The sequence below is a fragment of the Arachis stenosperma genome, chromosome 4 (genome assembly GCF_014773155.1).
Source record: "Arachis stenosperma cultivar V10309 chromosome 4, arast.V10309.gnm1.PFL2, whole genome shotgun sequence".
NCBI lineage: Eukaryota > Viridiplantae > Streptophyta > Magnoliopsida > Fabales > Fabaceae > Arachis > Arachis stenosperma.
Window position 1 is genome coordinate 66,129,168 of NC_080380.1, and position 15,544 is coordinate 66,144,711.

Genomic DNA, 15,544 nt, shown 5'->3' on the forward strand with positions numbered 1-15,544 from the left:
CTATACACAAAAGCTTTAATGCTCATCCCAAGCACACACCAAGTGGGCCCGGAGGTGGATTTCTGCATCATTTACTCATTTCTGTAATCCTAGTAACTAGTTTTAGTATAAATAGGACTTTTTACTATTGAACTCACATCTTTGGATCATCTTTTGATCTTTTGATCACTTTTGGGAGGCTGGCAACTCGGCCTTGCCTAGACCATTATCACTTATGTATTTTCAAATGGTGAAGTTTCTACACACCAAAGATTAAGGTGTGGAGCTCTGCTGTTCCTCAAGTATTATTGCAAAGTACTATTGTTCTTTTATTCAATTCAAGCTTATTCTTATTCTAAGATGTTCACTCGCACTTCAACATGATGAATGTGATGATCTGTGACACTCATCACCATTCTCAATTTATGAACGCGTGCCTGACAAACACTTCAGTTCTTCCTGCGAAAGCTACAGTGTATATCTTTTGGGTTTCTAATCAATGATTCACATCGATTCCCCTCTGCCAATGGGGCATCTGAATCTGAGATTAGAAACTTCGTGGTATAGGCTAGAATCAATTGGCAAATTCCTGAGATCCGGAAAGTCTAAACCTTGTTTGTGGTATTCCGAGTAAGATCTGGGAAGGGATGACTGTGACGAGCTTCAAACTCGCGACTGCGGGGCCTAGTGACAGATGCAAAAGGATCATTGGATCTTACTCCGACACGATCGAGAACCAACAGCTGATTAGCCATACGGTAGCTGTGCCTGGTATTTTTCATCCGAGACGAGAAATCTGACAGTTGATTAGCCGTACAGAAACCGTAGAGGACCATTTTCACTGAGAGGACGGGAGGTAGCCATTGACAACGGTGATCCCCAACAAACAGCTTGCCATGGAAAGGAGTTTGAAGGATTGAATGAAGACAGTAGAAAAGCGGAGATTCAGAAGGAATAACGCATCTCCATACGCTTATCTGAAATTCCCACCAATGAATTACATAAGTATCTCTATCTTTATTTTATGGTTTTTTATCTTTTAATTATCAAAATCCCATAACCATTTGAATCCGCCTGACTGAGATTTACAAGATGACCATACCTTGCTTCAAGCCGACAATCTCCGTGGGATCGACCCTTACTCACGTAAGGTTTATTACTTGGACGACCGAGTGCACTTGCTGGTTAGTTGTGCGAAGTTGTGAAAAAGAGTTGAGATTACAATTGTGCGTACCAACTTGTTGGTGCCATTGAGATCACAATTTCATGCACCACCTATGTATATGAATGCAACTGTATGCTAAGATGTTTCTATCTACTTGGTCAAAAGCAAACAAGTTCTTCTAGACAAACATAAAGTAAATTCCACTAATTCAAATTATACAATAAGAGCAAAATAAACTTGTAAGAAGATAGTTCATGAAAGCAGGGAACATAGAATTAAGCATTGAACTCCCACTGGTGGTGTATATGCACTCTAATCACTCAAGTGTATGGGGTAATCCACTCTAGTATTCTCTAGTCATGCTTTCTAAAATTTTATTCTTCATCTAACCAATCAACAAATATTTAATGTACCAATGCAAACATCATGAGGTTTTTTCAAGGTTGTAATGGGGTTATGGTAGGGGTGAGGGTACATGTATGGCCAAGTGAGCTATAAATTGAATCTTTGAGTAACCTAAGCTATCATCTAACATACACACACTCTACAAAATTCTCAAATCATGCCTAGCTACCCAAAATTCCCACTTTTACATTAAATACTCATGCATCAACTTTTCTTTAATTTTATCACATATGCATTGATCTTTCCTTAAACTTGGCATTGGGGTAATTTTGTCCCCTTATTTACTTAATTAATTGAATATTTTTGTTTTTTTTTTTTGCAAACATAATATATCAATGCACATGGATTTTTAATTTTTCCGGTCTTACATGAGTAGGCACCCAAATTCCCAATACTTAAATATGGTAGAAACATAACATATTCCTATCAACCCATGTTCCTACAGTTTTCCCACACTTAGTTGACACACAATCTCTATCTTAAGCTAACCAAAGATTCAAATTAGGTGATTACTTATTTTTCTGCTTAAGGCTAGTGATGTGGTAATATAAAGAACAAATGGGGATTAAAAAGGCTCAAAGTGGCAAACAACGGTAATTGAAAGGGTAGGCTTTTTGGGATAAGTGAGCTAATAATAAATGATGGCCTCAATCATATGCAAGTATGTAAATACACTAAACATTGGACATATAGACTGGAATAAAATATAAATTACAATCATAGAGAAGAAAACACACAAGAATAAAATATTATGGTTAAATAATATAACCATGTAATTAAGTTAAATTCTCATAGGTTGTGTGTTCTTTGGCTTTAAACTATGTTCCAAATTAAAATCTTCAAAACAAGTTTTAATACAAAAATTTTAATTTAGATTAGTGAAATTTTTAAAATAGAGTCTTGAAAAGAAATTATTATTTTTCAACCAAATAGAACATGCATGCAAACACTAATTAATATGCAATTTTTTTATCCTATCTAAAAAGAAAATTTATCAACTAGTGCTAAGAGAAAGAAAAGTTATCTCTGGATGTCAGGTAATGACCGACCTGCCCACACTTAAAGCTTGGCACCGTCCTCGGTGCCATCAATCAGGAGCAAAGGAATGCTGGAAGTATTGCTTCCAGTGTCTGGTTCACCTTGGCAGCCTGTGCTACTGGATGAACTGGAGTCCGGAGTGTCCGGGTCTTCTTCAGGTGGATGGTGTCCAACAATCAGCTTCTTGAGGTATGTGAATTGGTGCATGTTACGACGCTCCATGCATTCCATCTGCCGGTCTTGCTGGTCCAACCTCTGAAGTATCTGAAGAAGCATCTGATTTGTTGAAGGTGCTTGTGATGTGGAAGGAGAGGGGATATCACTGGCCAGGTCTTCAGTCCAACTAGTAGTGACTGCTGTGGGTCTGATGTATTTTCCACTCGGAATATATTGATCATCCCGAGGAAGTATGGCATTGGTGTCTCCAGCTCTATAAGCGACTCCGGCTGCCGAGATCAAATCTAAAACCAAGGTGGAAAAAGGTAGGTTGCCCGCAATCTGTACGTGTCCCATGGCTTGTCGGATGTGTCTTGGTAAGTTGAGGGGCTAGTCTGTAAGGATACACCAGATGAGAACAACCATGTCTGCAGTGAAGGAGGACTCGTGAATGCTCGGAAAAATGTAGTGGGACATAATCTGTGCCCATACGCGAGCATCCAAGGTAAGTGCGGAAGCTAGTATGCTCTTAGGACAGGATCGACGGTAACCATAGATCCATGAGCTGCCAGGTAGTGCTATAGTTCTGAGAACGTCGTCCTAGTTAAATTGGTACCGCTGGCGCTTGAGAGAGGCTTCTTGAAATGCGTCGAATCCTTCTAGAGCACGGGGAAGATCTAAAGCTTTCTGAATGGCCCTTTTGGAGATGGGGACTTGCTTCTGACAGACATAGACAGACTACAGGGTTGGCATGTGAAGGTCGGAGTAGAATTTGACTACCCATGAAAGATTGACCTACCGTGGCTGCTTCCGTAAGAAATCCCAGTGTCTTTGTTCAATGCGGGGCTCTACCAGGTCAATAATGTTGGTAGGGAGGATAAGAAGGTGCTCATTGTTGTAGTTTCTTACCGCCAGAATGGGGAACATCTGCTTACAGAAGCAGTTAGTGAACCGCGCAGTGTCCTTTGCTGGAAAGGCTTTTTCAGATTCATTGACCTTGATGATCCTCTTGGCTCGCTTTGTTGATGGTTCAACAGCTGTTGAAGAAGGTTCCGCAGCTAGCGCTCTTTTTGTTCCTCTCTTTGTCGGTGGTTTGGTTGCAGCTTTCTCTTTACCTTTCTTGGTGGTCATCCTGAAAGGGAAAAGAGAAGTAGCATGTATGTCCAAGGGTTAGAGCAAGGGAGAGGACCTTACAAGTGATGATCTTGCCAAGGTAAAGAAGGATGTTGGTAACACATGGTCGCGACTTCATGGAATTAGGACATCAATGGAAATATAGCAAGAAAGATTAAGGCAATTAAATGCAAGATGGTTATTGGCATGCCAGCAAAAAGGCATGAGTAGCATAAATCAAGTATTAATTGCGAAAAATGTATTATCACTTGTAATAAATTAACAATCACATTTGTATTGACAATTATATCAAATTAATAAAACATGATAAGGGTATTGTGAAAAACAGGCATTATAGTCGAAGGCTAGAATATTTAAGAATGCACAATGCCATATTGGATTTTTCACAAACACTTGGTATGCATGTTTAACATGATAGGGAAAGAAATAAATTGGAACATGCAAGCATGCCAAAAATAATTAATATTAATTGTTAAACAACTCCACAATAATAATCACAAGCAATTAGAAGAAAGTAGTTACCCAAATAGATTTATAGCACCAAGAAAAATAATACAAAAATAAAGAAAAAAAGAAGAAAAAGAATATAGAAAGAGAGAACCTTGAGAAGAAGATGAAAAGAGAGAGATAGTGGATGATGTGAGTGAGAAAGAAGTGAGAGGAGAGGAGGAAAAAGAAGATAGAGAAGATAGATAGAGAAGAAAAATGGAGGAAGGAAGAATTTAGGATTTGGAAAGTGGTGCACGAAATTGTGATCTCAATGGCGCCAACAGCTTGGTACGCACAATTGTAATCTCAACTCTTTTTCACAACTTCGCACAACTAACCAGCAAGTGCACTGGGTCGTCCAAGTAATAAACCTTACGTGAGTAAGGGTCGATCCCACGGAGATTGTTCGCTTGAAGCAAGCTATGGTCATCTTGTAAATCTCAGTCAGGCGGATTCAAATGGTTATGGAGTTTTTATAATTAAAATATAAATAAACATAAAATAAAGATAGAGATACTTATGTAATTCATTGGTGGGAATTTCAGATAAGCGTATGGAGATGCATTGTTCCTTTTGAATCTTTGCTTTCCTACTGCCTTCATCCAATCCTTCATACTCCTTTCCATGGCAAGTTGTATGTTGGGTGTCACCGTTGTCAATAGCTACTTCCCGTCCTCTCAGTGAAAATGGTCCTCTGCGGTTTCTATATGGCTAATCAACTGTCGGATTTCTCATCTCGGATGAAAAATACCATGCACAAATATCGTATGGCTAATTAGCTGTTGGTTCTCGATTGTGTAGGAATAGGATTTACTATCTTTTTGTGTCTGTCACTACGCCCTACAGTCGCGAGTTTGAAGCTCGTCACAATCATCCCATCCCAGATCCTACTCGGAATACCACAGACAAGGTTTAGACTTTCCAGATCTTAGGAATGCTGCCAATGGAGTCTAGCCTATACCACGAAGATTCTAATCTCGGATTCAGATGCCCCATTGTCAGAGGGGAGTCGATGTGAATCGTTGATTAGAAACCCAAGAGATATACATTCAAGCTTGTTTTCATGTAGAATGGAAGTGGTTATCAATCACGCGTTCATAAATGAGAATGGTGATGAGTGTCACAGAACCATCACATTCATTGAATAGAAGAACAATAGTACTTTGCATTAATACTCGAGGGACAGTAGAGCTCCACACCTTAATCTATGATGTGTAAAAACTCCACCGTTGAAAATACATAAGTGCAAATAGGGTAGGCATGGCCGAATGGCCAGCCTCCCAAACAATGGTCCAAAGATGTTCCAAAAGCTCCCTAGTACAATAGTAAAAAGTTCTATTTATACTAAACTAGTTACTAGGGTTTACAGAAATAAGTTAAATGATGCAAAAATCCACTTCCAGGCCCACTTAGTGTGTGCTTGGGCTGAGCATTGAAGCTTTCACGTGTAGAAGCCTTCTTTGGAGTTAAACGCCAGTTTGTAACTTGTTTCTGGCGTTTGAATCTGGCTTGCAACTTGTTTTTGGCGTTTAACGCCAGAATAGGGCAGAAAGCTGGCGTTGAACGCCAGTTTCCATCGTTTAAACATAGAAAAATTATGGACTATTATATATTGCTGGAAAGCCCTGGATGTCTACTTTCCAACGCAATTGAGAGCGTGCTATTTGGGTTTCTGTAGCTCCAAAAATTTCATTTCGATTGCAGGGAGGTTAGAATCCAACAGCATCAGCAGTCCTTTTTTAGCCTCTGAATCAGATTTTTGCTCAGGTCCCTCAATTTCAGCCAGAAAATACCTGAAATTACAGAAAAACACACAAACTCATAGTAAAGTCCAGAAATGTGAATTTTTCTTAAAATCTAATAAAAATATACTAAAAAGTAGCTAGATTCAACTAAAAACTATCTAAAAACAATGCCAAAAAGCGTATAAATTATCTGCTCATCAGAAAGATAGAATTAGAATTAGGGAGGCAGAAAGAATGGGAACTAGCGGCGCCGGGATTTAGTGGTGCGGCAAAACCGACGCGGACGCGCACTGCGTACGTCCGCGCAGATTGCGCAGAAGGGTAGGGGTGCGTAGGCGCTAGGTGCGCGTATGCGTGGGTTAGTTTGTGCGTATAGCTCTCACGTGACTCTGTGTTCAAACTTTCCCAATTCACAGTCACAAGGGACGCGGACGCGCACTAGGCACTAGCGCGTTGATCTCCTCATTTTTTAATGCAAATATGCAGATGTAAATGCAGACTATATGCAGAATAATGAGTAGAGTCACTAAATAAAGGTAAAAAAGAGAGAAGGGAACGATCATACCATGGTGGGTTGTCTCCCACCCAGCACTTTACTTTAACGTCCTTAAGTTGGACGGTCCACAGGCTTAATCTACTTCTATTGGTGCGTCCTCCAAGAGGAAAACCTCTAGCTCTTTATTGTCCTTCATCTTCTCACCATGATACAGCTTTAAGCGATGTCCATTGACCTTAATGAGATTGGAACTTGAAGGATGGCTCAGGTGGAAGACTCCATATGGCTTTGCCGTCTCTACTCTATAGGGTCCTTCCCACCTTGATCTCAGCTTACCTGGCATGAGCCTCAGCCTTGAGTTGTAAAGAAGAACTAATTTCCCAGGTCTGAACTCTCTCCTTTTAACGTGCTTATCATGCACAGCCTTCATCTTTTCTTTGTATAGCCTGGAGTTATCGTATGCTTCTAGGTGAATGTTCTTTAATTCTTGTAGTTGCATTTTTCTTTCAGCTCCGGCCTTCTCAAATCCCATGTTAATTTCTCTCACTGTCTAGAATGCCTTGTGTTCCACCTCCACAGGGAGGTGGCAAGCCTTTCCATATACTAGGCGGAAGGGGCTCATCCCGATTGATGTCTTGTATGCTGTCTGATATGCCCAAAGCGCATCTTGCAGCCAGGTGCTCTAGTCCTTCCTATGAGGCTTGACTATCTTTTCCAGGATATGCTTGATCTCTCTATTAGACACCTCTGCTTGTCTGTTAGTCTGCGGGTGGTAGGCAGTTGCTACCTTGTGGACAATCCCATGCTTCTTCAATAGTCCGACTAATCTCCTGTTACAAAAGTGAGTACCTTGATCACTTACGATTGCTCGTGGTGATCCAAAGTGATAGATGATATGGTTTCTAACAAAGGAGACAACAGTGTTAGCATCATCAGTATGGGTAGGAATGGCTTCTACCCATTTAAAAACATAATCTATATCTAACAGTATATAAAGATAACCACTGGAGTTTGGAAATGGACCCATGAAGTCAATGCTCCTAATATCAAAAATATCACAGAACAGCATAATTTGTTGGGGCATCTCATCCCTCTTGGATATATTACCAAACCTCTGGCATGGGGAACAAGATTTACAGAAGGCAGCAACATCTTTAAAAAGAGTAGGCCACTAGAATCCACAGTCCAAAATTTTTCTAGCTATTCGTTGAGGGCTAAAATGTACACCACTCTCAGAGGAGTTGCAGGCCTCTAAAATGGACCGGAATTCTGATTGAGGCACACACCTTCTAATTATCTAATTAGCCCCATACCTTCACTAATATGGGTCATCCCAAATATAATATTTGGACTCGCTTATCAACTTGTCCCTCTGATGCTTAGTAAAATTGGGAGGGAAGGTATGACCAACTAGATAATTAGCTATAGGTGCATACCAAGGAACTACTTCAGATACTGCATGCAAGATATCAAATGGAAAAGCATCATTGATAGGAGTAGAGTTATGCTTGATGTGCTCAAGGCGACTCAAGTAGTCTGCCACTAAATTCTGAGAACCACTCTTATCCTTAATTTCTAAATCAAATTCTTGCAGCAGCAGTATCCAACAGTCTAAATAAAGGTAAAGCTACCTTACTGAAGTCTTTGATGAATCTCCGGTAAAAACTTGCATGGCCAAGGAACGAACGGACTTCCCTCACAGAGGAGGAGTAAGGTAAACTAGAAATGACATCTACCTTTGCTGGGTCGACAGAAATACCAGTATTAGAGACAACGTGTCCTAGAACAATACCTTGTTGGACCATAAAATGACACTTTTCAAAATTCGAAACAAGGTTTGAACTAATACACCTGTCTAATACTCTAGCTAAGCTATCAAAGCAAAGGCTAAAAGAATCACCATACACACTAAAGTCATCCATGAAATCTTCCATACAGTCCTCAAGGGGATCCGAGAAAATACTCATCATGCATCTTTGGAACGTTGCCGGTGCATTACATAAGCCAAAAGGCATCCTCTTATATGCATACGTTCCAAAGGGACATGTAAAAGTAGTTTTCTCCTGATCTTCCGGAGCTATATGAATCTGAAAATAGCTAGTGTAACCATCTAGAAAATAGTAGTGTGATTTACCTGACAGGCGATCAAGCATCTAATCGATAAAGGGCAGCGGGTAGTGATCCTTACGAGTAGCCTGGTTGACGCGCCTGTAGTCAATGCACACTCTCCAGGAATTCTGCACTCTAGTTGCTATGAGCTCTCCTTGCTCATTCTTTACTGCAGTGACTCCAGACTTCTTGGGCACTGATGAGCGGATAATTTATACGCTTTTTGGCATTGTTTTTACATAGTTTTTAATATGTTTTAGTTACTTTTTAGTATATTTTTTTTAGTTTTTATGCAAACATCACATTTCTGGACTTTACTATGAGTTTGTGTGTTTTTCTATGATTTAAGGTATTTTCTGGCTGAAATTGAGGGACCTGAGCGAAAATCTGATTCAGAGGCTGAGAAAGGACTGAAGATGCTGTTGGATTCTGACCTCCCTGCACTCAAAGTAGATTTTCTGGAGCTATATAAGCCCAATTGGCGCGCTCATAGTTGCGTTAGAAAGAAAACATCTTGAGCTTTCTAGCAATGTATAATAGTCTATACTTTGCCCGAGATTTGATGGCCCAAACTGGCATCCAAACGCCCACCAGAGACCCTTTTCTGGCATAAAACGCCAGAACTGGCACCAAAGCTGAAGTTAAACGCCCAAACTGGCACCAAAACTGGCGTTTAAACTCCAAGAACAGCCTATGCACGTGAAAGCTTCAATGCTCAGTCCAAACACACACCAAGTGGGTCCTGGAAGTGGATTTCTGCACTATCTACACTTAGTTACTCATTTTCTGTAAACCTAGTTTACTAGTTTAGTATAAATAGCACCGTTTACTATTGTATTCACATCTTTATATCATTTTTGAGACTACCTTAGGATCACTTTTGATCTCTAGATCACATTTTGGGGGCTGGCCATTCGGCCATGCCTGGACCTTCATCACTTATGTATTTTCAACGGTGGAGTTTCTACACCTCATAGATTAAGGTGTGGAGCTCTGCTGTTCCTCATGAATTAATGCAAAGTACTATTGTTCTTCTATTCAATTCACGCTTATTCTTATTCTAAGATATTCACTCCTACTTAAACCTGATGGATGTGATGATCCGTGACACTCATCATCATACTCCCTTATGAATGCGTGCCTGACAACCATTTCCGTTCTATCTGCGAAAGCTTGAGTGTGTATCTCTTGGCCTCTTGGTTCACGATGCATGGTTGCCTCTCCTGACAACAGAGTCTCCCATTCTGTGAGATCAGAGTCTTCGTGGTATAAGCTAGAATCAATTAGCAGCATTCTTGAGATCCAGAAACTCTAAACCTTGTCTGTGGTATTCCGAGTAGGATCTGGGATGGGATGACTGTGACACGCTTCAAACTCGGGACTGTTGGGCGCAGTGATAGTGTGCAAAAGGATCGATTGATCTTATTCTGACACGATCGAGAATCGACAGCTGATTAGCCATGCAGGAAACCGTAGCGGACATGTTTTCACTGAGAAGACGGATGGTAGCCATTGACAATGGTGATCCACCAACATACAGCTTGCCATGGAAGAGAGTACGCATGATTCGATGAGGACAATAGGAAAGCAGAGGCTCATAGGGAACAAAGCATCTCCATACGCTTATTTGAAAATCCCACCAATGGATTGCATAAGTATCTCTATCCTATTTTATGTTTTATTTCATTTTTTTTATTATCAAAACCTCATAACCATTTGAATCCGTCTGACTGAGATTTACAAGATGACCATAGCTTGCTTCAAGCCGACAATCTCCGTGGGATCAACCCTTACTCACGTAAGGTATTACTTGGACGACCCAGTGCACTTGCTGGTCAGCTACACGGAGTTGTGAGAGAAGTGTGAATCATGATTTTGTGTACCAGGCACCACTTGTACTGGGCTTACCCATTCGCTATCTGAAATGGGCTAGATGATGTCTGCCTTCAGTAGTCTGATCACTTCTTTTTTTACAACTGATGAGCGGATAAATTATATACTTTTTGGCATTGTTTTTAGCTAGTTTTTAGTATGATCTAGCTACTTTTTAGTATATTTTTATTATTTTTTAAGAAAAATTTACATTTCTGTACTTTACTATGAATTTTTGTGTTTTTCTGTGATTTTAGGTATTTTCTGGCTGAAATTGAGGGACCTGAGCAAAAATCTGATTCAGAGGTTGAAAAAGGACTACTGATGCTGTTGGATTCTGACCTCTTGCACTCGAAATAGATTTTCAGGAGCTAAACAAAGCCCAAATGGTGCGCTCTTAATTGCGTTAGAAAGTAGACATCTAGGGCTTTCCAGCAATATATAATAGTCTATACTTCGCCCAAGTTTTGACGACGCAAACTGGCGTTCAAACGCCAACTTCTTACCCTATTCTCGCGTTAAACGGCAGAAACAGGATACAAGCTGGATTAAACGCCCAAACTGGCATAAAAGCTGGCGTTCAACTCCAAGGAAAGTCTCTATACATGAAAGCTTCAATGCTCAGCCAAAGCACACACCAAGTGGGCCCGAAAGTGGATTTCTGCATCATTTACTTATCTTTGTAAACCTTAGCTACTAGTTTTAGTATAAATATTACTTTTTCTCATTGTATTAGACGTCTTGGTTATTCTAGTTCCCCTTCTGGGGCCGAAACCAATGAACACCGTTATCACTTATGTATTTTCAATGGTGGAGTTTCTACACACCATAGATTAAGGTGTGGAGCTCTGCTGTTCCTCGAGTATTAATTCAAAGTACTATTGTTCCTCTATTCAATTCAAGCTTATTCTTATTCTAAGATATTCATTCGTACCCAAGAACATGATGAATGTGATGATTATGTGACACTCATCACCATTCTCAACCTAAGAACACGTGCCTGACAACCACTCCATTCTACATGAAAACAAGCTTGAATGTATATCTCTTGGATTCCCGGTCCATGACGCATGGTTGCCTCTCCTAACAACAGAGCCTTCCATTCCGTGAGATCAGAGTCTTCGTGGTATAAGCTAGAATCAATTGGCAGTATTCTGGAGATCCGGAAAGTCTAAACCTTGTCTATGGTATTCCGAGTAGGATCTGGGATGGGATGACTGTGACGAGCTTCAAACTCATGACAGTTGGGCGTAGTGACAATTGCAAAAGGATCATTGGATCTTATTCTGACACAAGTGAGAACCGACAGATGATTTGCCCTACGTAACCCGTAGCTGGATCATTTTCACTGAGAGGATGGACAGTAGCCATTGACAACGGTGATCCCGCTACATACAGCTTGCCATGGAAAGGAGTATGAATGATTGAATGAAGACAGTAGGAAAGCGGAGATCCAAAAGGAATAACGCATCTCCATACGCTTATCTAAAATTCTCACCAATGAATTACATAAGTATCTCTATCTTTATTTTATGTTTTTTTATCATTTAATTATCAAAACTTCATAACCATTTGAATCCGCCTGACTAAGATTTACAAGATGACCATAGCTTACTTCAAGCCGACAATCTCCGTGGGATCGACCCTTACTCACGTAAGGTTTATTACTTGGACGACCCAGTGCACTTGCTAGTTAGTTGTGCGAAGTTTTGAAAAAGAGTTGAGATTACAATTGTGCGTAGCAAGTTGTTGGTGCCATTGAGATCACAATTTCGTGCACCAAGTTTTTGGCGCCGTTGCCGGGGATTGTTCGAGTTTGGACAATTGACGGTTCATCTTGTTGCTCAAATTAGGTAATTTTCTTTTTTTTCAACCTTTATTTTATTTTCAAAAAGTTTTCAAAATTTTTTCAAAATTTTTTCTTTCTTTTCGGTTTTCCAAAAAGATATTTTCGAAAAATCCAAAAAAATTAATAAAATCATAAAAACCAAAAAAAAATTTTTGTGTTTCTTGTTTGAGTCTAGAGTCAAGTTTTGAGTTTGGTGTCAATTGCATTTTTAATTTTTCTAAAAAATTTTCAAAAACTCATGCATGGTGTTCTTCATGATCTACAATTTGTTCTTGGTAAGTCTTCTTGTTTGATCTTTATATTTTCTTGTTTTGTGTCTTTTGTTGTTTTTCACATGCATTTTTGAATTCATAGTGTCTAAACATGAAAAATCTCTAAGTTTGTTGTCTTGCTTGTTTTTCTTTTCTTGAAAATTTTTCAAAAATAAGTTCTTGATGTTCATCATGATCTTCAAAGTGTTCTTGGTGTTCATCTAGACATTCATAGTGTTCTTGCATGCACGCTTATTTTAATCCAAAATTTTTATGTCTTGAGTCATTTAGTTGTTTTTCTCTTTTCTCATTTTTCAAAAATAAAAAATATCTTTTCCTTATTTTACTCATAATTTTCGAAATCTTTGGGTTGACTTAGTCAAAAATTTTAAAAATAAGTTGTTTCTTGTTAGTCAAGTCAAGATTTCAATTTGAAAAAAAATTATCTTTTCAAAATATTTTTTCAAAATCAAATCAAAAATTATAATTCGAACCCTCTCTCCCTCTCTGTGTTCGAATTCTTCATCTCTTCTCTCTACATCATTCTTCTATTCTTTTCTTCTTCTACTCACTGGTGCACGAAATTGTGATCATCAACAATGGCGCCAATAAACTTGGTAGCACTCTCAAACGTGAATCACACTTTGTCACAACTCCGCACAACTAACCAACAAGTGCACTGGGTCGTCCAAGTAATACCTTACATGAGTAAGGGTCGATCCCACGGAGATTGTTGGTATGAAGCAAGCTATGGTCATCTTGTAAATCTCAGTTAGGCGGATAATAAATGGTTATGGAGTTTTCGAATAATAATAATAAAAGAAATCATAAAATAAAGATAGAGTTACTCATGTAATTCAATGGTGGGAATTTCAGATAAGTGTATGGAGATGCTGTGTTCCTTCTGAATCTCTGCTTTCCTACTGCTTTCATCCAATCCTTCTTACTCCTTTCCATGGCAAGTTGTATGTAGGGCATCACTATTGTCAATGGCTACTTCCCATCCTTTCAGTGAAAAAGGTCCAAATGCTCTTGTCACAGCACGGCTAATCATCTGTCGGTTCTCGATCATGCCATTTCCGGATTCTCATGAATACCGCAATCAATTCTAGCTTATACCACGAAGATTCTAATTAAGGAATCCAAGAGATATGCGCTCGGTCTAAGGTAGAACGAAAGTGGTTGTCAATCACGTGTTCATAGGTGAGAATGATGATGAGTATCATGGATCATCACATTCGTCATGTTAAAGTGCAATGGATATCTTAGAACAAGAATAAGGTGAATTGAATAGAAAGTAGTAGTAATTGCATTAAAACTCGAGGTATAGCAGAGCTCCACACCTTAATCTATGGTGTGTAGAAACTTCACCATTGAAAATACATAAGTGATGGTTCAGGCATGGCCGAATGGCCAGCCCCCATGAATGATCAAAAGACCGAATGGTCAAGAGAATATACTGTCAAAAGACGTCTAATACAATAGTAAAACGTCCTATTTATACTAGACTAGCTACTAGGGTTTACAGAATTAAGTAATTGATGCAGAAATCCACTTCCGGGGCCAACTTGGTGTGTGCTTGGGCTTAGCTTGAGCTTTACACGTGTAGAGGCTTCTCTTGGAGTTAAACGCCAAGTTGTAACCTGTTTTTGGCGTTTAACTCTGGTTCGTGACGTGTTTCTGGTGTTTGACTCCAGAATGCAGCATGGAACTGGCGTTGAACGGCAGTTTGCGTCGTCTAATCTCGAATAAAGTATGAACTATTATATATTTCTGGAAAGCTCTGGATGTCTACTTTTCAACGCCGTTGAGAGCGCGCCATTTGAAGTTTTGTAGCTCCAGAAAATCTATTTCGAGTGTAGGGAGGTTAGAATCCAATAGCATCAGCAGTCCTTTGTGAGCCTTCTTATTAGAGTTTTGCTCAGGTCCCTCAATTTCAGCCAGAAAATACCTGAAATCATAGAAAAACACACAAACTCATAGTAAAGTCCAGAAATGTGAATTTAGCATAAAAACTAATAAAAACATCCCTAAAAGTAGCTAGATCCTACTAGAAACTACCTAAAAACAATGCAAAAAAGCGTATAAATTATCCGCTCATCACAACACCAAACTTAAATTGTTGCTTGTCCCCAAGCAACTGAAAATCAAATAGGATAAAAAGAAAAGAATATACTATAAATCTCAAAATATCAATGAACAGTAGTTCTAATTAGCTGAGTGGGACTTGTAGCTTTTTGCTTCTGAACAATTTTGGCATCTCACTTTATCCTTTGAAGTTTAGAATGATTGGCATCCATAGGAACTCAGAGTTCAGATAGTGTTATTGATTCTCCTAGTTAAGTATGTTGATTCTTGAACACAGCTACTTTTATGAGTCTTGGCCGTGGCCCTAAGCACTTTGTTTTCCAGTATTACCACCGGATACATAAATGCCACAGACACATATGACTGGGTGAACCTTTTCAGATTGTGACTCAGCTTTGCTAAAGTCCCCAGTTAGAGGTGTCCAGAGCTCTTAAGCACACTCTTTTGCTTTGGATCATGACTTTAACCACTCAGTCTCAAGCTTTTCACTTGGACCTGCATGCCACAAGCACATGGTTAGGGACAGCTTGATTTAGCCGCTTAGGCCTGGATTTTATTTCCTTGGGCCCTCCTATCCATTGATGCTCAAAGCCTTAGATCCTTTTTACCCTTGCCTTTTGGTTTTAAGGGCTATTGGCTTTTTTTGCTTACTTTTTCTTTTTTTTCTTAATTTTTTCGCCACTTTTTTTTTTTCGCAAGCTTTGTTCTTCACTACTTTTTCTTGCTTCAAGAATCAATTTTATGATTTTTGAGATTATCAATAACATT

At 39.3% G+C, this 15,544-nt stretch overlaps 1 protein-coding gene across 1 annotated transcript; it reads right to left on the reverse strand.

The window, feature by feature from the left end:
• Nucleotides 1–6,740: 6,740 nt before the first annotated feature.
• LOC130975046 (uncharacterized) lies at nt 6,741–7,139 on the reverse strand. Its single transcript, XM_057899880.1, has one exon. It carries the CDS (start codon nt 7,137–7,139, stop codon nt 6,741–6,743), a length of 399 nt encoding a protein of 132 aa, XP_057755863.1.
• Between the last annotated feature and the right edge of the window lie 8,405 nt (nt 7,140–15,544).

What these genes read in the sequence shown, in the direction of transcription:
- LOC130975046 (XM_057899880.1), bottom strand. Translation starts at nt 7,139, where the DNA reads ATGGGATTTGAGAAGGCCGGAGCTGAAAGAAAAATGCAACTACAAGAA.